At 39.8% G+C, this 22,827-nt stretch overlaps 1 protein-coding gene across 3 annotated transcripts in view; it reads left to right on the forward strand.

Moving 5' to 3' along the window:
* Positions 1-411: 411 nt before the first annotated feature.
* Positions 412-22,827, forward strand: part of pik3r5 (phosphoinositide-3-kinase, regulatory subunit 5) — a 28,738-nt gene continuing 6,322 nt past the window's right edge. Inside the window, exons 1-11 of one of the 3 annotated variants that reach the window (XM_008414557.2) lie at positions 412-716; positions 12,955-13,070; positions 16,480-16,595; positions 16,678-16,746; positions 17,101-17,239; positions 17,653-17,722; positions 18,871-19,048; positions 19,138-19,303; positions 20,047-20,115; positions 20,202-21,061; positions 21,987-22,112. In XM_008414557.2, coding sequence (XP_008412779.1) covers positions 12,971-13,070; positions 16,480-16,595; positions 16,678-16,746; positions 17,101-17,239; positions 17,653-17,722; positions 18,871-19,048; positions 19,138-19,303; positions 20,047-20,115; positions 20,202-21,061; positions 21,987-22,112 — 1,893 coding nt within the window. In that variant the 5' untranslated portion in view covers positions 412-716; positions 12,955-12,970. Of the gene's footprint in view, positions 717-1,238; positions 1,730-12,954; positions 13,071-16,479; positions 16,596-16,677; positions 16,747-17,100; positions 17,240-17,652; positions 17,723-18,870; positions 19,049-19,137; positions 19,304-20,046; positions 20,116-20,201; positions 21,062-21,986; positions 22,113-22,827 lie in introns of those variants that run through there. The other 2 variants (XM_008414575.2, XM_008414565.1) reach the window with 2 other exon arrangements.

Raw genomic sequence — 22,827 nt, forward strand, 5'->3', positions numbered from 1 at the left:
CCAACTGGATGACTTGTGAAACCAAACTAAGTGGATTTAGGCTGAACAGCAGGCTTATCAAATGTGTTCTTTTTTAAATATATAATTAACAGTTTTGTACAACTTTTTATTGGTTTATGACACAAAACCCTAGCAAACCTATGATTACAGAAAAAAACATGAAAAAGTTCAAGGCAGTAAAATACTTCTGGAAAGCACTGCATGATCAGAAAACTATGAACAAAGGAGTTCAAAGGCTTAAATGAAAATCACACAAAACAAATGACTTCCTTTCAGTGGGGTTTGTTCAACATCCCTGCAAAAATTCGCATGCAACCTTATGGAGACACACACACACACACACACACACACACACACACACACACAGCAGCAGCCTCCGTCATTGTGCTCACATGCACCTCGGTGGTACACTTCCTGTTTGCCTTGAGCCGCAAGTGCCTGTGAAGCGCAGAGCAGTCAGAAAAGCGGCGGATTGAGAGCATAACGGGCTGATCCCTCTCTGGTTTGACCTGAAACCTCTCGGCCCGGCCCGGCCCGGCCCAGGATGTGGCTCTTTGAGGCTGTTGAGTTGTGCAGCGGGCGGGTGAGTGAGTGAGTGAGTTAGTGAGTGAATGAATGGATGGAAGCGACGCCGATAAGGACACACTTTTTGCGCGGACTTATTTGATTCTTCAACTACACGCAGACGGCGATGGAGGCTGGGCAGTGAACAGCAGGTAAGGTGACGAATTTGTTGTCGCGACGGTTGAATGAAAAATGACAGCTTGTGTTTAATAGTGAACAGGATTTAAGTTTGGCTTCTGATTGCACACGATTTGCTGCAAAAAATATACTTAATGTTGGCTGCTGTCATCTTATTCCGTCTCATCAAGACGTTTTGAAAAGCCAGCGCTCCTCTGTTGTTTACTGTCAAAACATTAAGTGCCGCTAAAAGCCGTGTTGTTATGGGGAAACGCAGATACCCCCCACCCCCCTAAGTGCTACAACAATTTTAGAGACTTCTCCTTTTCTCCATTTATGATTCACACTTATCAAAGAGAGGAAGTCGAGATGATGTAGAAAAAAAGAAGCACGTGTAAGTTCATTGCCCGGAAGTTCTTGCGTGGCTTACCTGCAACAGGAAAGAGGAGCTGATGGGTGTCACAAGTGGGCATTTCTGGAAAAAAAATGTGACGATTGTCTTGTACCTTCCTGTTGCTGGGTGGCCTCAACTACCTGATATGTTCCACTGTTTGGGACATCAGTTAGACTTGCACTGACCGGCCACTTCATGAGGATACACCTGTTTGAATTGCCTTTGTTGCCACAAATTGTGAGTCAGACAATATTGTGGCAGGAATCAAAGCATCTAGTCTTGGTGAAGGCCACTTGCTGACATTAAGTGAAGGGCTGGGAATGAAGAAGAATGGATATTTCTTCCATCTAAAGAGGATTCTTTGAGATTGCGATAGTGCATGCATCGATTGCTGGGACGACTTTGGTGAAAATATAATTATTGTAGTGAAAAACAACACTACAGTAATTAGGACTGACTGCTTACTTTTTATATGTCTAAGCCTTCCAGGAGGACTTGCTATTTTTCAATATCAAGAGTATTCTAAAGGGGTGAAACTCTCTAACTGTGGTCCTCAAGAGTCTGATGTCCTCTATGTTTTTGGATGTATGGTTCCAGAAAAAGGGATTGCTTCATCTGAGTCGGCCTACAGGTGGAAGAGAGGAAGATCTGTGGGTAGGTTGTTCATGAGTGATGACATGATGGAGCAGGAGACACATGCATGAATTTTGGTTGTTTGGGCTGTTGTTGTCTATAAGAGGGAAGTGCTAAAAATCCCCACATATGTATCCCTTCTGACCTACAGTTCCTCTCTTGAAAAGTCATTGTTGAAAATTTGGACGTAGACCACAGAATCAGGCCGAGAACATGAAGTACCAATAAGAACGATTTTTATTTGTTGTTGCTGTTTGTGACAGAAAACGCAACAAACTAGGAAAGTTTACTGCCATTGACTTCAGTTTTAAAAAGTCTGGCACCATGAAAGTGGTTGTAAAGCTTAAAAGTTTACTGAGGTGGTTAGACATGTGAGAACCACAGTTTTAAATGTTTTCCTTCTTCAACAAATGGGAGGCTCGTTGACAGGCCTCTGTAGAACTTGATAAATTTGCCTAGGATTTAATTAAACTGTATATAACATGTACTAGAGTTTGAAGCCACTAGCATAGACCTGTTTTTCATTGAGCTGGCCATTTTTCATGTGTGCGGAATGAAACGATGCAAAACACTGTTAGATTGAGAAGAGGTGAAGGGAGAGCTTTCTTGGATAAAACACTATGAAATCTAGCTATAATTAATATTTTGTTGTCGAATATTCATTTGTTTCAAAATCCACATAACTGAGCTGTTTCATCTTCCCAAGCTGGTTCACAAGGTGGCACAGCAGCAGCATTGCTGACACATAAAGACTTAGCCTGTCCTGTTCTATGCAGAAAAGGTCTCCATAATCCTGCTGATGATCTATTAGATTTAGATGTACTGAAGCAGAGGCCCCTCTAATAGCTGCAGGTCACTGGTCGTTGGACAGCCCTGCTCTAATGTCTATAGGAAATGTAAAAAGGTCAGTAAAGCTCATGTGTGTGCAATAACAAAGAATTAAACATGCAGAATAGCATAAATCAACATTATCCATTTAAATCTCCTCTTCTGCCTGTTCTACCCTTTGTCACTGCTGAACTGATGCGTGGTGGGTGGTACCAACACCCAGTACTCCAGTAATACATCTCTGTTGGTTAATAAAGCTACAGGTCACTATGACTCATAATGAATTGAGTACTATTTGACAACAATTAACTGAGATAATTTAGAGAGTGAAGAATTTTGTGTCTTATTTCAGTACGATCCAGAGTAAACTGGTCACAGCCCGTGGTAACCTACCTTGTTGACTGCAGTTGATCAACAAAGAAATCATGATTCAAAATGACCAGGAATGGAATTAGGCTGCTTTGTATACATTTGCATGAGGCAGATCCCTGTTTACAAAACCATTAAGGTATTTTTTTTTAAAGAAAGTTTCCCCCAACATGGTGGCTACATGTTGCTCTAGCCTTAATGTAGATAGATAATGTTGATAATAGAAACAATCCTGCGCAGAATGGTATCCTTGTCATCAGCATAAAATGTTGATAATGTGACAACCCTCATTCTCACTTTATTGTTTTTCTGCTGCCGAAATGTGATAAAATTCATGCAGCTAATCAAGCCAATACAGGAAAGTAGACTCACATTAATAGATTTTGTAACTGTCTTCTACCATTCCTTTAGACCTCTGCTGAAGGACCTTGTTACCTGTTATTGATTGAGCTCTGAATAATGTGTTTGACATTGATGTTTTTGTCATGGAGTGTCATGAAAGTTGTTCAAAAGAGGTCGTCAAAGACATACAGTACGAACTTCCAAATAAATGTCAGAATGTAGTAAGCTGTTTGAGAGAACATATTGGTAAACCATGCTACATTTCTGTGTCCAAGTTTAACCGCAGTTTAACAACTTTCTCATCACTGTGGTTAAATACGTAACAAGTCTCAGTTCAAGACTTTACCATAATGCCCTCAAAAGTGCAAAGCTGCAAGTTACAGGAAGGAATTCTAAGAATTTTCTGAATTACACAATCAGCTTGGGTACAACCATCTTCCACTGTTGAGAAATAAAAACCGTAGGAGTCCCCTTGAGGCAGGACAGACAACGTTGCCGTAAATCCTGTTTGTGTGGAGGAGATTTTGACACAGATGGTGCGCTTTTTTTTTTTTTTTTTCCACCACAGATATCAGATTAGGCGAGAGAAGGAGGTTGCCACACCGATCCGACTGAGGTGAAGGCAGCATCCAAGTGCGGCACCGTGTTATTCACATAAATGCTTCCTGTTTGTCGCTACAACTGTGGTATCGGTGAAATCTTTCACGCTCACCTTTACGACACATACTGCTGTGGTCGGCGCCTCCGTCTGTGTGAACATGTGCATCTGTGCACATGCACTATGTACATCTGTTGCTATTAAAGAAAAGAATAAGCGGTGATGGAAGCGTACTAAATTTTTCTCCCGCATCACACCGAAACCACGACCATGTGTCTTTCTGACATGATTGTGTTTCTGCCATTTGTTTAATTTGTAAAGCTTATGCATATGAAGAGGACAGGTTGTCAATCCTGTTTTTTCCTCTGTCCTGTTTGGGATAAGGCAGTATTACTCAATATTCCTGGACATAACATTTGCATTTAAATTTTCATCTGTTTATCAGTGATTATAGAGGAAGTAAAGACATGTTATACAGAGTGGCTTTCTGTTCTCAGTGAAACAAGCACTCTTTATTGTCTGTGCTGTAAGTACAGAAGTGCTTTCACTGTAAAAGGAGAGACCTCTGCACACTTTCACATCCTATTATAAAATAAGCTTGACTCAAAGAAATAGGATAAGCTTATTTTTTAAAAAAACCAACCTGCTTAAAAAGGTTTCAGCATTTTTTTTTTACATTAAGCCTAAATAAAAATACCTCTTAAAAGCTTTTTTTAAGCTCTCGAGGAAAAAACATAAGATTACAGACAAGGTTATGGGTTGAGTTCAATGGTCTGTCCACTACTATTAACACTTTCTACTGTCTTAAATAAATAATTCTTCCTGTAGAATAATACACTTTAAAAAGTGTGGCAATCAATCTGGACGGATTAATATCCCATGATATTCGCTTCTTTAAGCTTCATTGTTGATGTCTTCTCATCTTCGCATGTCTTAACTCTGTATATTACATATCCTGGTTGACTGTATTGATTCCAGGAATCAAAGCACCTGCTTGTGTATTATGTGCATAATTATACATTCAGTTCATAAGACCAGGCTGTTTGTAAAATAGTTTTTAATGAGAACAAGTTGAAATTTCAGCAATATTTTGAGAAAAAAATATACAGTGAAAGTTACACCAATCGCCAACTGTGAGTTCATATCCGTGGGAATTAATTCAGCCCAGATTTGATGAATACATATACACTGGATTACTCTGTGTTGGTATGAATAAAAATGCTTTAAAAGAAACTTTTTTGTTGTATTTTCACAAACTGAGGACATAATTTAAAATTGAATCCTGCGTTTTAAAGGAGAACTATTCATTGTGGAATAGAGCTGCACAATAGATTAAACTGGAATTAATATACTTGCATTGCGAGTATATGCAATATTATAATCAATTTTATAAGGAGTGCTTGAATGCAATGTTTGGAATGATACTCTATTATTTTATTAGTGTCATTCATTAAAGATCTGCGTATGTGTACAAGGTTCAGACACTGGAGGCTGAATTCAGTTCTCTCACCTTCGTTTTCAGGGTTAATAATAACCAGAAGAGGTGATGGCAGTGGAACAGCTCTTTATTAGACAAACCTCACCGGGATGCGAAATGTTGTGTGTTTTCATGTTGTGGCATCTCATTGCAGTTTTCCAGTGCATTTGTTTGTAGCATCAAAATGCTACTTTCTTTTAAGACGCCGTTCACTCAGAGACGAGACTAGGTTTATCTGCGGAAACGAGTACCAGAGTGTAAAAATTTAAATCGTCAGTTTCTTTTTTCATTGTGTACATGCGAGGCACGTCTTTTTTGAAGTTATCTCCATCTCTCACTGTTTACTGGATGTGGTTCATTCTCATAACAAAAATGGCGCTGTTTGCGGTTTTTTTTTTTTGTAGCAGTGTTACAGTGCCACCTGTTGGCCCGGCATACTTACTACATTTATTTATTTATGTTTTTACGAAAATTTACCTTGTTGATCTCTGTCTTTCAGTCCCTTTACTCCATTCTAGTTAATAAAAATTCCCACAGTTAGCAGTTGTTATACAGAAGGGAAGCCCTTGATTACAGACAGGCTTTGGAGTTGGACTGGGTTTGTTTCCTAAAGCTGTAGGAAACCAGTTCACATCCAGCAGAGTGAGAAAGGGGCTTTAAGAGCTCTGTGGGCCGACAGCGGGGAAAAAAAAAAAAAAAAAAAGGCAGCGACACTTACTGTATAAAGATCTTGTCCTTCTAGGTCTGTGGGAGCATATCTAGGAGTGTGATCACACTGCAACAATAGAGAAGCACCTGCTTCCCCAGCAAAGGAGGGAAGTCGTCTTCCTGTTAGGAAGCAGTTGGTAATGGCATCAGTGGGAGATGTGGGAAGTCGCTTGCGAGGAGATGCAAGAAGATTCAATAGAAAGAATGAGAACGAGAGAATCACACCGGCTGGAAAAGTTCAGTTAGTCTGGAAAATACATGTCCTTATTATTATAAAGCACGAGAGAGTCAGAGACTTTACACTCATGCTCTGCTATTTGATGTGGGACTGTGTAACAGAGGATCCAGAAAGGATCTCACTTTTGCATCACCGCCTTTTATTCCTTTGTTGCGTTTTTATTCATGGCTGTAAGAGTGCGGTCTCACAACTTTGCCTTTAGCATTTTTGGCTGTATGGCAGACAAATTGTGATCTCCAACAATGCCAGGCTGCTACAGATTTGTTGGTAACATGGATCAGTTCTACGTTGTGAACCCACCATGTTTGTAACATCATTAATAGATCTAATAACAAAAAGCAATAACGTCAAACAATCCCTTGCAAAAACTGTGTAATCTTGATGTAAGTTGTGTGAAATTGGGCCAACATTGAGTTTTACACCCTTCATACCCTATACTATACCAAACAAGGATCACATTTGGACAGTGCACTTTTCAATCTTCAATCCATCACGCATAGTGTTTGCAAAATGGACACAACATTAACTGGACACATTGGACCTAATTGCAGCTGGACCAGATGTTTCAATTTGGTTTGGACCCATGTAAACATACTTTTATAGATACCAACATAACACAGGAAAATAAGAAGCAGTGTGAAAGGAGCTCAGAGAAATCCCAGTCATTTGAAAAGAAAATCTCAGACTCTATGTTAACTTTAAGGGGTTTGTGCTGCCTTGGACTTGCATTGAACTTTAGTAATTTTTTGCTTCATCTCTATTCAGCTCTGCTTGAATAGAGATGAAGCAAAACGGTGGATTTAAATCCGCTACTATTAAATTCTCTCTTCTTTCAACACTCAACCAAATATGTTGTCTTGTTTACATAATGCGATGTCAAAACGGATGGCTTTGATTGATTTGGCAGATGTTTGCATCTGTGAGGTGAAAAAAACAGTGGATATCAAGGCCAAGCATCTCCCATTTACCCAATGCCAAGAGCGATATTACGAAATTAATTTCAAAATCACAGTCCGTTCCACAGTTTTGCAACGCCCCTGGTAAACCTTAGCGAAATCTGTCACATCATAGGCAGCGACATGTTTTTGTCTGACTTCTGCAGAGTGTAGCTTGTAAAAAAGTGGAAGTGAGCTTGTTGACTGTCAGGGACGCACATCGTACATCCTCTTATGAAACGCCACAGACTCATACATTTGTAGGACCAAACTCTGTAAACAACCTTGTGATGACAGTGCTGTTTAGTCACCGATCCAGGTCATGTTCAGTAGGGTGGGTGTATTTGCTTTGAAAGTGACTAACAAAGACTTTGACTACTAATATGTCAATTATGTTGTTTTTTTTTAAAAATCTGTTTAAGAAGGCTTTCAAAGAAGTTGCAAAAAAAAAAAAAGTCTAGTTTACCCAGAATCATACTTTGGTGACTGTACTTTCACTACCCCATCCAAAAGCTTGTCATCTTCATTATTTTTCACATGTCCTCATTGAACCCCATCCTGGATGCAGGAGTCAGTAGAGCTGTAACTTATTAGTTCCTTCCACTCTCACCGGGCTCGTGTCCAGCTCCGTCCTGCCCTGACAATGACCGGAGCCCGGAGCAGAAGTGTCCGCCACGCTCGGCCGGTAGGCGCTGCTCAGAGCCATCCGGGACGAATCTCAGACACAATACAACTCGGGGAGGAGGGACAACGCAGAAAAAGTGCTGCTTTTCCATGCTGTTTCCATACACCGTCGACGGTATTGTTGCTGAACAGTTTTGCTGTAGGGAAAAAAAAAAGAAATAAAGAGTGCCGAGGGTGGGATAGTGTTGTTTCGGTTCTTGCGGCCTCTTGAACTTGAATTAGCAGACGCTTCCTGTCCTGCTTCTGCATTGAGGTCTGTGGCTGGGATGTTTTTACAGTACAGCAATAATCATCGTGTGAGAAACTAAAGACGGCTTCTGTGGAACGTCAGGCGTTATAATTAGGAATTACAGAGAATTTCAAACACGGCCCATTGTACACATTACAATTTTCATTTCGAGATTCATTATCAGAATGGGGAAGAATGTTGAAAACGGGAGCATCGCTCCATCTGAGCAACCATGAATTCGACATGGTTGTAAGAGGTTGATAAGCGAAGACAGTTTCACTGCTGTCTGATTCAGCTTTGTGTCCTTCAGCTGTTTGACATCTGTTAATAGTTCACAATAGCTACACAGTGTATGTAAAGCTCTTAATTTTATTCCAGATGAACCGGTTTAAACTTTGTGGTTTATTTTAGATCTTTGGTTTAGCTACACTTTGCCCCATAAAAACTGTTAGAATGTTAGGATTTCTATTTAAGAAATATAATAGTGCAACAGGATACAAAATATTTTTTCTACCCTTAATAATTGTCCTTGTCAAGAGATTTAGGTAAAAAAAAAGTCCAAATGATGACAGAGTTCACATTTCAAACTGTCTTTTTCTTATTATTTTTGCAATTAGCATGGGTAATGTATTTAGCAATTTAAAAGCAAAGTTGTTATGGAATGCAGAACCTTACTTGATACCAAAAGGTTATTAAAAAAATCCATTCTACAAACAGTTACAAATCTAATTATTGCAGAACAAAACACTTGAGATAAAACGGAGCACATTCTCCTTTCTAGTGAGAAAGTCTCACTGTCTGACTGTCTTGCAGTCTGAATGAACCACAAACATCAGCTGCCATGATGCAGAAAAAAAAAAACAGTTTGGTTTTTGATTGGTTCTTGCATCTCTCTGATTCTGCTGACTTTATTTTAAACATCTGACTAGAATGATAGAAGATATTATTAGAAGTGTTTGTGTCCTCCATGATCTGACACAGGAGCAGTTAGCAACAGTCAGCATCAGGTGACTGTTGTTCAAAGACGTGACACGGAACCACATCAGAACCCTGTTTGGGTCGTTTCCTTCAAATGACATTTTTAATGTCCCTTCCTTGTTGACTTGAAAGTCCAAGCTTAAATATTAAACACAAAGTTTGCCATTTGGACCCAACAGGCAAATACTACCAACCCACAAGTTTTGCACCTCTATAAGCCACCAATCTCCTTTGGCTATGTCAACACATTCATCTGCTGGAAACTTTCTAGTGAGACAGGGTTGTGCTTTATCTCTAAGTTAAAGGTTTTGAAAGTAATACTTGACATATGTTTAATTACTGGAGTCTTTACTTCGACATGTATTCATGAAGCATGGAATGGCTGAGGTGATTTTGGGATTTTAAAGTGGAGCCAGTACGTTCCCTAATACTGCACTCCATTTGGGCATCAATGATGAAATTTCTGTGTTCAGAAAAATACAAGGGGAAGAAAAGTCATGCACTGCTAATAGTAGTTAATATGGTTGTTGTTTTTTTTGAGGGGGGGGTTACCAAAAAAAAAAAAAAGAAAAAACAGATTTTCTGATTTGTAACAAAAACACATTTTCACTTGTTTTAATGTTGAGGTTGCTAGTCAAGATTCTTTTAATGCTTTGTGGATGAAAGCAAGACACAATATTACAATTTATTTTATTATTTGTTTTTTTTTTAGAATTTGTCCAAATGGGTTTTAATGGCACTAGAGGCCTTTTGTTAAAAGTAACTGGACAGGAAAAAGGGCAGAAAGAGAAAAGGGAAGATATGCAGCAATTGGCCCGTGGGCGGGAATTGAACCGTGTTCAACTGCATTGAGGACTGTAGCTTCTCCATATGGTGCACCTGCTCTACACTGAGCCACTGGACATAATACAGTTGTTGTTTTTTTTATTATTTGCTTAGACTTGTAAGGTGTTTGTGTGTAGATGATGAGAACCTGGCCGATCTCTTTTCTGTTTTCAGTTTTACTTGCCAGCTGATTGATCTGTTTTTCTCATATGATGATGTGCAGCGTTTCACCAGAGGCCAACCTGCATAGCGCACATGTGTATGTAAAGGTTTTATCTGGCCGAGTGGGAGTGTGTAGCTCGTGTGAGTAATTCATTAACAGTTTTCATTTTCCAGTCACGCTTTATGTCCTTTTCATGTAGTGTGGGGAATTTGTCAGTGTCAGGGGAAATTTTGAGAGCGCAGCTTGACACAATTGTTTTTCAACTGATCACTCATCTCTAAATCTGTCTCTGTGTGTCTTCACTCTGGCAACTATAGCACCAGATCACTCTGGTGCTATAACTTAGATTAAGAAAGAAAAATAAGACAAAGAGTCGTTCTCAAAACAGAGAATGACTCTTTTTTTTAATTAGTCAAAATAAAAAAAAAAAAACAGATGAGTTGTTTCACTTCTATAATCCATTGCCTTTAAAAGATTTTCTTCTGGCTTAAGGAAGTTTTTGTTCTGCTTCTTAGTTCTGGGCATTTTTTTAGAGTATTTATATAGAATGAATTGCTTTGGGAAAGTTTCTATGAGTCACCAGAAGAGTTAAAAATATACAGAAAAGTCACCAAATGCATCATTGGGTCTCTTACTCTTCAACTTAGAGTGGTGGATGTTAATCAAAAGGGCAGTATTGTGTAAAATCTACTTTTCTGACCTCTGTATCATGCTATACTTTTTTCCCCTCATCCAAAACATACCTGCAATGTTACTTTGATTCTTTCATGCATGTTTGAAAAGTCCTTTAATTTCAGCTGTGCAAACGCTTCGGGGAGCGAGTGACGCATTTAGGGAAAAGGTTCCTCCTAGGACCTGAAGTTTCCAGGCTTCTGAGCGTCTGCCGCACAGACCAGCTTGCGACTCAGTCAGCTCCTTCAGACTAGCCAGCAGCAATTGGCAAACACCTGGTGGAGCTGCTCATCTGCTGAGCTCTTTAGACCATCTACTTCTCAGTGAAACACTGGTTAAAACGTTGCCAAAGGTGCGATGTTGTGATGACTTTCTGACGGTTGAGGCCCAATTTCAAGGCCTTATAGTAGACAGTCAAATTTCTTCTAAGTCATATTTGATTTATACAGAATTTTTTTAAACAACTGAAAGTGACATAGTTACTTTATAGTGTCTTTATAAAATGACAGTCCCCTTAAAAATGTTCTGATAGTTTAACGACAGCTGACTTGTGTAATCACCACACAGATCAAATCCAAACTACATACACGTTTATGTATATTCATAAATGGAACTGAATCAGAATTTTATTATTATTTTTAAATCAGCTACACAAACCTACAAGATAAGGATCAGCTTTAAACAACAATAGATTGGCACCATGTCCTCTTAGACTTTCTGTCAGGTTTTAATTTTTAAAATCTAGTAATTCTCTGTGACTTTGTTCAGACCAAAGGAAGTCTCAAGTAGGCGTGGATTTTAGCTATTTGTGGGCAGTTGTGGTCGATAAACCCTATAAATAATATGGGTTAATAACTACTAAGTTTGCTGCAGCCTTAAAGGAGCCTAATGAGGGCTTTCAGTAATGCTATAATTAAAGACCTTTAAATACAGGCCTGAAAAAAAAAATATTTCCTTTATTTGCTTGTGACTTAAATATTTACTGACAGTCATTTTTCTCTTGTATTACTGTTAAGCCACTGCTTTATTTCTCCAGATATCTCTGTTGTGACCTTGTACAGACAAACACTGGTTCAGTGAAGTGAGCTATGATCTTAAAAATACAGTAGGAATTCCTAAAAAATCTTGTATTTTTCACCGTAATCTGTAATTTCAACATATCACACTGTACTTGCCATGGATTTCTGGTAAAAATTAGACATTTAACTTTGGTAACTTACTACTCTTTTCAATGACGTTGAAGATCCTCTATTGATCACAAATATTTAATACATTTTTGTGCCTGATCTGGCTAAAGGTCAACGTGAACCAAAGGGAATTTATACAAAATGAAACCCCTGCTGTTGCCACGAAATCAGTGGGCACTCGCGGTCTTCTAGCAAACGTCTGTTTTTACCCGACCTCTGTTCTCCCCTGAGATATATGGGTTGGTGTTTTTGGTTTGGATTTGGAAAGGCTGCAGCAGTCGAGCTGCCGCATTAAAGCCTCAGTTTATGGTTTCAGAGAGATGAGCAAGATTGAGAAATCACTGTTTCATATATAATGAGATGTGTTCATAACAGAACTGAAACAAGTTGCCACACCTGGGTTTTCCTCAGTTGGTGCATAGAAAAACAGACAGATGTAGTGATGGTATAGAAAGCAGAAAAAAAAGTGAAGTTCATCACATATGTGAGCCTTTGATGCTCTGGAAGTATATGCAGCTTCTCCGATATTTAGCAACAATTCACTTCTTCATTTTTTTTAAATGTGCAACACTATTTCATTTTTATCTTTTTAAAAGATTTGAAATAAGTTGCAGTAAGTTTAGTTACTACGCTGGAAAAGTTCAAATAAGTCAACTTAAAGCTATTTGGATTGCTTGAGGATGGCGTGGCCTTTGTAACTATAGCAACTAAACTTTTGAATAAAAAAAACCCATATACATTTGTTCTTCCTCTCACTGAGAAATAACACTTTATGGTTTGTGTATCAACACGGCCTCATTTTCATCTTTACCGGGTGCTGTGCCTTTATGCAAAGCGCTGACGATGGCACAGGAGCGTCTCCATGAAAAGGGAGAGGCTGTGTTTTTTAAGGTGACACGATCGATGACTGCGGTGACATTTACCAGATAATATTCCACTGAAAACATGAGTGGGCTTGGCGCTATTTATTTTGTTGGTTAATAAACGGCATTTCTTCTCATGCTTCTCGGCAGTACCTGAGTGGTGAAGATGCAGCACACCACATGCACAGAGGACCGCATCCAGCATGCCCTGGACCGCTGTCTGGACGGGCTGAGACAGAGTCCCACCGCGGAGCACCACTGGAACGGTAAGAATCCAGACACTAACAAATGTTTGTGGAGTTAGCTTTGGTTCAAGTGGGTTCGACAAGAACGTTTTGAACTGTTCCTGTAATGTAAACCACATTATGACTCTCAATATCCTTTTAGATTTTTTTTAAAAAGTAACTTGATTTCAGTTTTTTCTGGGAGATTGTTGAAATATGTGAAGCTACACGTGAAGGTTTGTGCAGTTGCACCTGGGCAATGCATGGGCTTGAAACAGGAGGACAAAGTGGGAAATTGACCTGTAACCAAGATGCATCTCCACCCACGCATGACTTTATTTTGTTATCTATGAAACTTGTGTCCTTACATTTAAATTTAAAGGCAAAATAGGGAAATTTAAATCTTAATATCATATTTGGGGAATTGAGTATTAAAAAAAATCCCAGATAGGCAAATATTATGTAAATAATTTTATAGAAAAATCTGTAAATCAGTGAATCTGCGTTATTGAACTATTAAAAAGCCGCATCCACTGTACTGAAGAGATAACCTCTTACAAAATATTGACTTTTTTTTTTGCCTGCCACCTTTCACTTTCATATCACAGCGAAAAAAACGTTCATCACGTTGTAAACTGAGCTGCCCATAGAAAACGATCAGAATATGTGTGGATTAAAATTTTTATAAAACTAAAATATTAACAAGACCTTATTTATGTCCTGAGATCTGATAAAAGTAGAACAACATGATTTTTCATGTCAAAGTGATGAAGGTCTATGTAGCTGCTGTCAGCCTGACTTTTTTAGTACAGTGTTGTCTATTTCTATGGGCCCCAGAAATGAGGGCAAGGTGGTTTAAGCTTGACTGTGTATTTATGTCTGAGTGTCTAATTTTTAAACATGCAAGAATATTGTTCCTAATTGTGGAGCAACATTCTATGAGCGGATATGTTAATTGAAAATCAACAATTTTTAGCCGTTTGTGTGGTGGAGTGTGTGATTCTCAGCCGGAAAAGCAACAGAGGCATCGTAGGTAACGTGAGTAAACAAAGCAGCTTTTATCTGCTTTCAGCGGTAAAGTTGGCATCTTCTCCATCGCTTATAGTCGACATGTTGTATGAAACGATGCTTCTCAAATGGCTGAAGTACCGCAATGGATATTTGGAGTGCCAAATGATTAATATTGATATTTCAGATGAAATATTCACAATACTGTGTATGAGCAAGTTTTCTAGAATGTAAAGCCAAAAGCAGAAAGAGCCGAAACGGATGACATGTCAAGCACTTTGAACTTGGCTTAGCTGGAAACGCAAAAGACGAGTGACGAGGAGAAAATTATGAGAATTTGCCACATGAACTGAGGGAACTGACGACCTTCAGCTGCTTCTGCTGTGTTTCACTTACCTCTGAGGTCGGGACTTTGATCTAGGAGTAAATGAAAACCCAGGCTGTTTTAACCCCAGTTTAAACTCTACAAACCAGTTTGGTTTTAGAACTGATATCTTTATTCAACGGGCCAATAAAGCCCGTTCAATCTTTCGTTCAAAACTGAACAATCTTTCAGTTTTGCACTTTGAAACACCAGTGCTGTATATGTATATAAAGCATTGAGATAACCATATTGGATTTTGAGTGTGTGGTTGGTTAGAAACCACAGACATTTCCCCCATTTATTGGACTTTTTTTGGCATTTACTTTTCAAAATTTAAACCTGGCCATTTTAACTTCTAAGTGAAAATAAGATGCATAATTACACTATATAGTCCTACCAATGAGGGAGTACATGCGCTAAGTAATGTTTGATTATATGACACAACACAACAAGAGTACAAAGTCAAACTCCCAGGGTGTTTTTGAAATGTGTGTCAAGATTGCAGTATAGAGGAAACTTGGTACATACTGTGGTGTTCGGGCCTTAGGCTGTTTTTAAAAGCGTTGTAGAAAATTTGTGGGATTGCGCTTCCGTTTCTCAGAAATTAAAAAGCTGTCCATTTTCTGAGTAATATTTACACCAGAACCTCAAGATTGACTCGTGCAAAAGGCAGCGGTTTGCTCCCTCTTAGCGCCCTACGCTATCGCCACAGGCATCCCAAGCAACAGCTCTCACTGCACATTAAACGCATAGATGTTTGAGCTTGTTGTTGCTGGCGGCGGCACTGTTGCTTTCAGATCTACCGAGCGGCGTATTATTGGGGGTTGGAGGAAGTAGCGTGAAATAGACAGCTGGGAGGAAGTGGTTGGCACACACCGCACTGAGTGAGGCGTCATGAGGTGGGAGTTACAGCGGTGCACAGCATAAAAAAAAAAAAACAGGCGGAGGATCACATCAACATTTTGTCGCACGTACGTCAACCAGTGACACAGAATGATACACTGCAGAAGTACATAGCAGGGTTTTTACCTCGATCGACCCAAATCTGATTGAAACTCAAGCTGAAGCTTGAGGTTTTTTCAGGGCATCCTTCTAAGGATGCTGTAAGCCTGCAACTGTGATTGCTTACTTGTTTGTACTGTTCGTGTAAAGTGCAAAAATGATCAGATTTAAAGCGTACCAGTATAATGTAAAGGTGGAAGCTTAATTTTTAAATTAGGCGCCCTGAAGAGCTGCCAGTAAATCGGGTGATTACGAAACAAATCCTTCAATGTTTTTTTTGCAGATGTCAGATAACCGTCTTAGGTATTTAGAGCAGAAAGTTCCCGATGTGTCATCTACTAGTATTTCTGCGTAACATCAGTAAACCAAGTTTTGTTGTTCCCTTGGAGTCTGAGCTCTACAGATACATGCACACTTGGGGAGTTGTTGTTGCAGAGGTACTTTCACCTTTCAGCTGGCTTTGTAAGTGTGAAACATATCAAGTGAGTGCGGTTTTAAACGGGGTAATCTTGATTCTCTGTTGTTGTTGTTTTCGACTTTCTGTTTCAAACTGTTGAAACACTTCAATTGCTCAGCCAAACAGAACATTTACTTGTTCGTTTATCAAGCACACGGTATTAAAGTTTTGTAAAGCTTTGCTGAGAGGGTCTATTCTAAAAGTTTTAACTGTCTTCTCGTCACTCCACAGATTTTATTGTAGCTCGTCTTTATTTTTGCAATTCGTTGTTGTAAATCTGTATGTTTAGACGGTAAACTTATTTACAATTTTTTGCAAAAGGAAACGCATCTTAGATTACAAATATAATACAAAGTATTCTGAATATGGTTTATTCTTTGTCATGCAAACTTTGCATTGGTCTTACAATTTATTACTCTGTTAAAAAAAACCTTTTTAATTATGGGTTTTATTTCCTCTTTCATCTTGCATTGCTCCTCTTTCTATTTCTATTAAGTCGTTTAAAATCAAGCACCCTATTTATGCCTACTGTATTTAAAAAAAAAAGATTGATCTGCTAACTCTGTCCCATTATAGCACATGTGTGTGTAAAGTGTGTGCTGCTCTCTGTCGCATTTCAGTGCTGATGTGCTCTGCGGGCCAGTCGATGAATCGCTGGAGCTTGGAGGAGCTCGTCAAAAGAGATCCTGAGAACTTCCTCATCCTTCTGCAGCAGATCATCAGGAAGACTAAAGAGGTGACCAGAGATCATTCACACTGCAGAATGATTTTAATCCAGTGGTCACTAAGCTTCTCTTTTTCCCTGTGTGTGAGTCCAGGCTCAGGAGCAGTGTCAGTATGAACTGGTGGCTCCCCTCGCCATCATGTTCACTTCCACTCTGCTGCAGGTACGGCCTCTCCAAACGCAAACGTCGTCGGCACAGCTGACCTTTTTTAGCCAAAGAAAAACGATTTACCGTTCGAAGCACACGTAGGAAAACTCTGTTCGTCAGGTCACCTTTTGTAGTTCCTCTGTTGAAACCATCAGGAGGTTCGTTTGAAGTGTCGCACGCAAGCTAGAAAAAAAAGGTTCAAAGTGATGCACCTACAGTCACTAATTACAACAAGCAGTGGAAATATAAGAAAGGAAAAATAAGAAATTGCACTTTTACATGCTAGTAATGTAGCTAATATGTTCATGTAGCCTATCCTGGAGCGCTAATTTTGTTTAGCTAAATTTCTCATTTATGTTTTGGTTGCAGACTCCATATTGTCCCCCAGACTCTGAGCTCCTGGAGGAAGCCTTGGAGGTGTTTTACAGCTTCCTCACTTGGCCGGAGCCGTACTGCAGTGTGTGCAGAGAGCTCCTCTCCATGCTGCAGATGGAGATCAAGGCACCTGGTACATACAAAGACACACCAGTTTCAGATTCTTTTCGTTTCTAATGGTTGCAGTTATTAGGAGAGCACTCCCCCTAGTGGCAAGTATAGGCTTTGCATTTAGGATGATGATTTTTGTGGACTGCAGCATCAGGGCGGGGACAGAATGATGTCCCAGCTTCGGGATTTGTGGGCACTTCTTCTTCTTCTGTGAAAGCGGATGTATCTGTAACCTCTACGGAACAAAAATCAGGAACAGTGGAGCAGTGAAGTTTACGGAAACCACCAATGGAAATGCCATCGGATAAACTGAATGAAATCATTTGAATAATCTGAATGAATGTCTGTTCGGTAATAAGTAGGTATACCTTGCAGGTGGTTGTACTGATCTCGACTGATTATTTTACATTTTTTTGTCTTTTGCTTTTCTCACAGGAATTTCCTTTCAGAGGCTGGTTAGAGAAGAGCAGGGTCTGAACAGCTCGGACTATACTTCAAAGACCATGTATGTTCACACTGTATAGTTCCTAACTGGAACTTAACATTCGCTACAGACTTTATAATGTAAAACAAATTCCTTCCGCTGTAGCATATCGAAAAATGTACATAAGAATCGATGGTGTTATTCTGACAGGCTTAAAATGTATTTTAGATGACAGACCAACAACAAAATCTGGCAAATTTCCACTTATCCATTTTTTTTGCAATGTTGTAAGTTGAACGTCCAGTCTCAGGTGTTTTACTGCCTCCAATAAGTAGTCTATCAACTCTGAATTCATTGTCTCTGCTGAATGAAATGTATCCCCATAACATGATGGTGCCAGTGCCACCATTCACCATCAAGGACGGTGTGCATTTTCCTCCATACTGTGTTTTGCATGCAAGTCAAATAGTTTGCATCTCCTTTGATCAGAACACTTTCTTCCCCTACACAACTTCTTATGGTTTTCTCCTTACCTCACCAGATTTGTTGAACACTCGGTTTGTAGACGCCATGTTTTTGATATTGTTTTAGACTTTTTTTCAAGGGTTATAAGAAGAGTTTTAAAAAAAAAACTCTCCCTGACCTGTATGCTGTGTTCTTTGGTCTTCATGATTCTTTTTGTTCTCTAATAAACTTCTGAAGCCTGAATTTAAGCTGATGTTAAATTCAACACAGATTGACTCTGTGTACTAATCAGGTTTCTTCTGAAGCCACTGGATTTTATTTGAGGCTATCAGACTAGGTTCATCTACTTCTTCCCACTTTTTGAGTGTTGATCTGTCACCTAAAATCCCAACAAGCTTGTGGGTTTAACATGACAAAATGTGAAACGCTCAACGGGTATGTATAATTTTGCAAAGGACTACTCATGTTCTGTCCAAATTAGAATATGATTTAGCTCTTCATCTTCTGCTTTCTAATTTCTCATGGTGCTTTATCTGATCTGATGTCACACTTTAACACAGTAAAACATGGAACTGCTGCCCAAACTGTTTCCTCCAACTACTTTAATAGTATTGTCTGTTTTTGGGAGAGCTGTTTTGATCTTGGAAATCCCCCCTTCTCACCCTTCTTCACACCGATAATCTCGTAACAACCGTGCAGCATCCTGTTTGCATCACTCACTGTGTGACACTAAACTCTGCCTGACTCCACCTCTCTGCCGCCAGCAGTACTGTGCTGCTGATGAACCCCGATGAGGTTCCTGCCGACTTTCTCGCCGTGGCCGAGCAGCTGAGTCGCATTCAGCACTCGCAGAAAGACACCTACATCACCCTGATTAAACACGCCTTCCAGTCCGCGCTGGGCACCAAGTATCCTCTGCAGATCATCCACAAGGCCCTGGAGGTACGCTCCCAAAGCTGGAGGCAAAGTGCTTTGTGTACAAGAAAACACGAGAAACAACACGCTTAATTTGAAATTTTTACTTTCTGTAGCCAAAAACTGTGAGCGAGCTGAAGGAGATTTTCTCCATGGTGAGCGACATCTTGGAGACGGCCGCCATGAGCGATCCGGGTACAGCTCGAAGTCACGTCATCCAGGAACTGGAGCGTTTGAGGAAGACATTTAAAATCCCTTCTTCTAATGGAAGGAGGTCTGATGGTAAGATGATGCTTAGCAATAAGCGAGAGGTTTAGGATATGACTAGAAGGATTGTTAACATTTTCCTAATCCAAGGAATCAATTCAAGATCCATGACAGAAAGAACTGGGCTCTTCAGAAGGATAAAACTGATTAACTTGGCTGTAGCAGGTTTAGCTTCCTGTTATTTGCTGAAATCTCACCCACTGTGTAAATGTAGCTGTCTGAATGAGCAGCTGGCATTCTTCTGTAGAAGCTTCTAACACCTTTCTGCACTTCCTGTGGCTTCATTTTAAAGATAAACACTTTATTTGAAGGGGTTTGTTTTGTTTATGACATTGCACTGTCATAAACAATGTTTTTTAATTGCAATTTATTTGCATAAAAGTCATTATTTACCAAATAATGGTAAGTTGACACTTCTAATGCAACTATTGATGCAAATTTGCATTAAAAGTGTCAGTATATACCAAATGACACTTCATGATGGTCATAAACATTCATGAAGACGCCTTCATGTTCATGACAGTTGCTATGTCATGTTTATGACAGTGTAATATCAGTTTCCACTGTGTTCATTCAGTGGAAAAATATCCAATCTTTGATTTTGGTCACACCGATTACCAACCTGGGCCAGATGAGTAAAGTCAGCTGATTCTAGTCATCAGCCAATTTCTCTGTGTATCTCCTGATCTAACGTAGAAAGATGTTATCTTTAGAGCTGGAATCTGACCGTAACCCACTTGTCCTTTGCTCATTTCCAGGAAACCTTCAGACTTTACCTTTACCCACAGCCAAAACGTACATGTTTCACTGGGAGAAGGATAACTTCGGTAAATTCGGCAGCTTAATACAGTTACAGTCTAGATGTGTTTATACCATTTCCCACAGCTGACGTGAACGTTTTTGACTCCAACAGATGTTCTCCACACCATTTTGGAGCTTGACGTGGATGAATTTGGCGCCTCTGAGGAGGCTGTGGAGGAAAAGGAGGACGACTCTGATGACCAGCAGGACGGGACCGAAGATGACGAGGAAGGTCGAGGAGTGGGCTCTGCTCTGGTTGTCGCAGACGACTTCAACGGCAGCCACCGCGTCTCTACCTTTTCCACCATCTCCTCCACCTCTACCACCTCCAAAGACTCCATGTTCTCCACCATGTCTCTGGCCTCCGAGTCCTACCCGCCCTCCCTCTTCTCTGTCACGTCTGGGATCGACAGCGACTACTTCGACGACTCCGACGACTACATCAGCTCCTCTCCTGTAGCTGAGAAGTATTCTCCGAAGTCGAGCAAGGTGTCGGCTCGCCTCAGCCAGCACCTCCACCGAATATTTAATAAACCCAAGAATCCCAGGATGCTCTCCAGGGCTAAGAGTTTGGGCAACTCTGAATCTAAAGACATTCTGGTGGTGCGGGAAACTCGCTCCAACTCTCTGCCCCAGCAGGTGAAACTGTTCAGCTCTGATTCTCTGCCAAGGATCCAAAGCCAAGCGCTACGACACATCTGCTTCCGAAGGCGGCCCATCCTGAGCAGCGATGAGGATAATAAGAGTACCACGTTAAGAGTGGTGGTGTTCGGTGCGGACCATGTAGCGGGGAAGGTGGCCCGGGCTTACAGCAGCCTGAGGAAGAAAGAGAGCACATGTCCTCGTCTCACAAGAGCCTTTAACCTGCAGTTCTACTTTGTGCCGGTCAAGAGGGACTCGGGAGTCGGTCATCGGAGGTCTTCCACTCCTTTGCTTCAAACTGGATCTCCGAAAGGATCGGGCGTTCCCTGGGTGAGTAGTAGAAAACTGATTACATTATTTTATGTCCTATATGGATTTCTTATCTGTTTATTTAAAAAAAAAAATAGATTGGGAAATTCCCTGATGTAAACACAGCACTTTTCTGTCCAGGGTCAGTCGGTTCCAGTTTCCAGATAAGAAACTGAAAACTACCAAGCATAAGATAAGATTAGAAAATGCCTATTATTAAATGTAAATATTGCGCAATGCAAATGTTAAAATAGTTTTCCAGGAAATTAGAATAACAATTTTTATTCATAGTTCATCAAAATGAACTTAAAACCCAAGTCAATGAAACACTTAAAGATGAGATGTTCTTGCACTGACAGTCTGGAGGAGTGAAAAGATTGAAATTGAATACAATATTTGGAAATATTTAATTACTTTATCTGGTAAGCCAGCCAGATTTCAACTGAAATTTCTTCTGTAAATTCAAAATTAACGTTATGGTTATATAGATATATGTTTTTTAATTGATCATAGATGAACTGAGAACTCTGAATTTCAGTCTTTTGTTTCTAACCTTTGTTACTGCTGCCTCAAAATCATACAAAATAAAGGAAGACAGGACACCAGAGTTTTTAATTTTAACTTTAAATTAAATCACAAATTAGCTCATGAAATATGTCAGTCAGTAAATCACTAGTGTGTAAATTGCAAACCTAAAAACCAAAACCCGAACATAAAGTGGTGAAGTTGGATTCAGGGATTTCTTCTCTGAGCCCATGACAGACTGAGCTGCTGTCTTTACCAGGCCCAAATGATCAAATATACCCAGGTCATTCAGTAACATAGCAACAGCAACACAGAGCAATAAACAGGCTGAAACAATAACAGGGTTTCACAACCTGCCTAGCTACTGATGCTGACATGGAATGTGAAAGTGAAGTAACACATGTTGTTTTTGCCTTATTAGGACCAGAACCACACAGGCACAGGCGACAGCACTAATGACATTGCACATCTCCTGGGCATGTTGGACCCGTGGTACGAAAGAAACACCCTCAGTCTCCTCAAGTTGCCTACCAGCGTCGTCTGCCAGGTACAGAAGGTCAACTTCCACTGGTTATTTTCTTTCTTCTTTTTGCATTCTGTGACCTGACTTTTGGCTACTGGAATTTATTTGAAGTGATAAATGCTGAGGTGTGCAGTGACTTCATGCCATGTTATAACTGCAAACCTTAATGTGTGTTGCTCTATAATAGAGCAACACAAAGTAGTGCATAATTGTGAAGTGGAAGAAAAGGCACACATGGTTTTCTGATTTTCTTTGGACACTTTTTCTCTCTTACCTATTAAAGTAACTGGAAAGTGTGTGACACAACTTCAAACTCACCATGGCTTTCCACCTAAATTAGAGTGGATCACGATGAGATTTCATAAAAGAAACAGCCAAGATGTCTATAGTAATTCGGATTAATTGTTCAGAAAGAAGAGTCTGTTGACAAGACCACTAAGGGTGAACTGCACAAATCTTGGCTTTGAAGAGATCCACTTAAAAAAAACAAAAACCCAGAAAAGTCCCATTTGTATTTTACTAACAAGCTATTTAGGGGACACAGTAAACAAGTGGAAAGTTATGCTTTGGTCAGATGAAACCAAAATTAAGTTTTTTGGTATTTATGGAGAAAGGTGTACACACACCAATGCATGTCACCCTCAACACATTATTCCCTCCATGAAACATGGTGGTGGCAGCACCATGATGATGGGATGCCTTTGATTGGGAGCTAAATGCCAGGCTGTTCAATTAGCCT

This window comes from Poecilia reticulata, linkage group LG1, assembly GCF_000633615.1.
Source record: "Poecilia reticulata strain Guanapo linkage group LG1, Guppy_female_1.0+MT, whole genome shotgun sequence".
In the NCBI taxonomy this organism is placed as follows: Eukaryota; Metazoa; Chordata; class Actinopteri; order Cyprinodontiformes; family Poeciliidae; genus Poecilia; species Poecilia reticulata.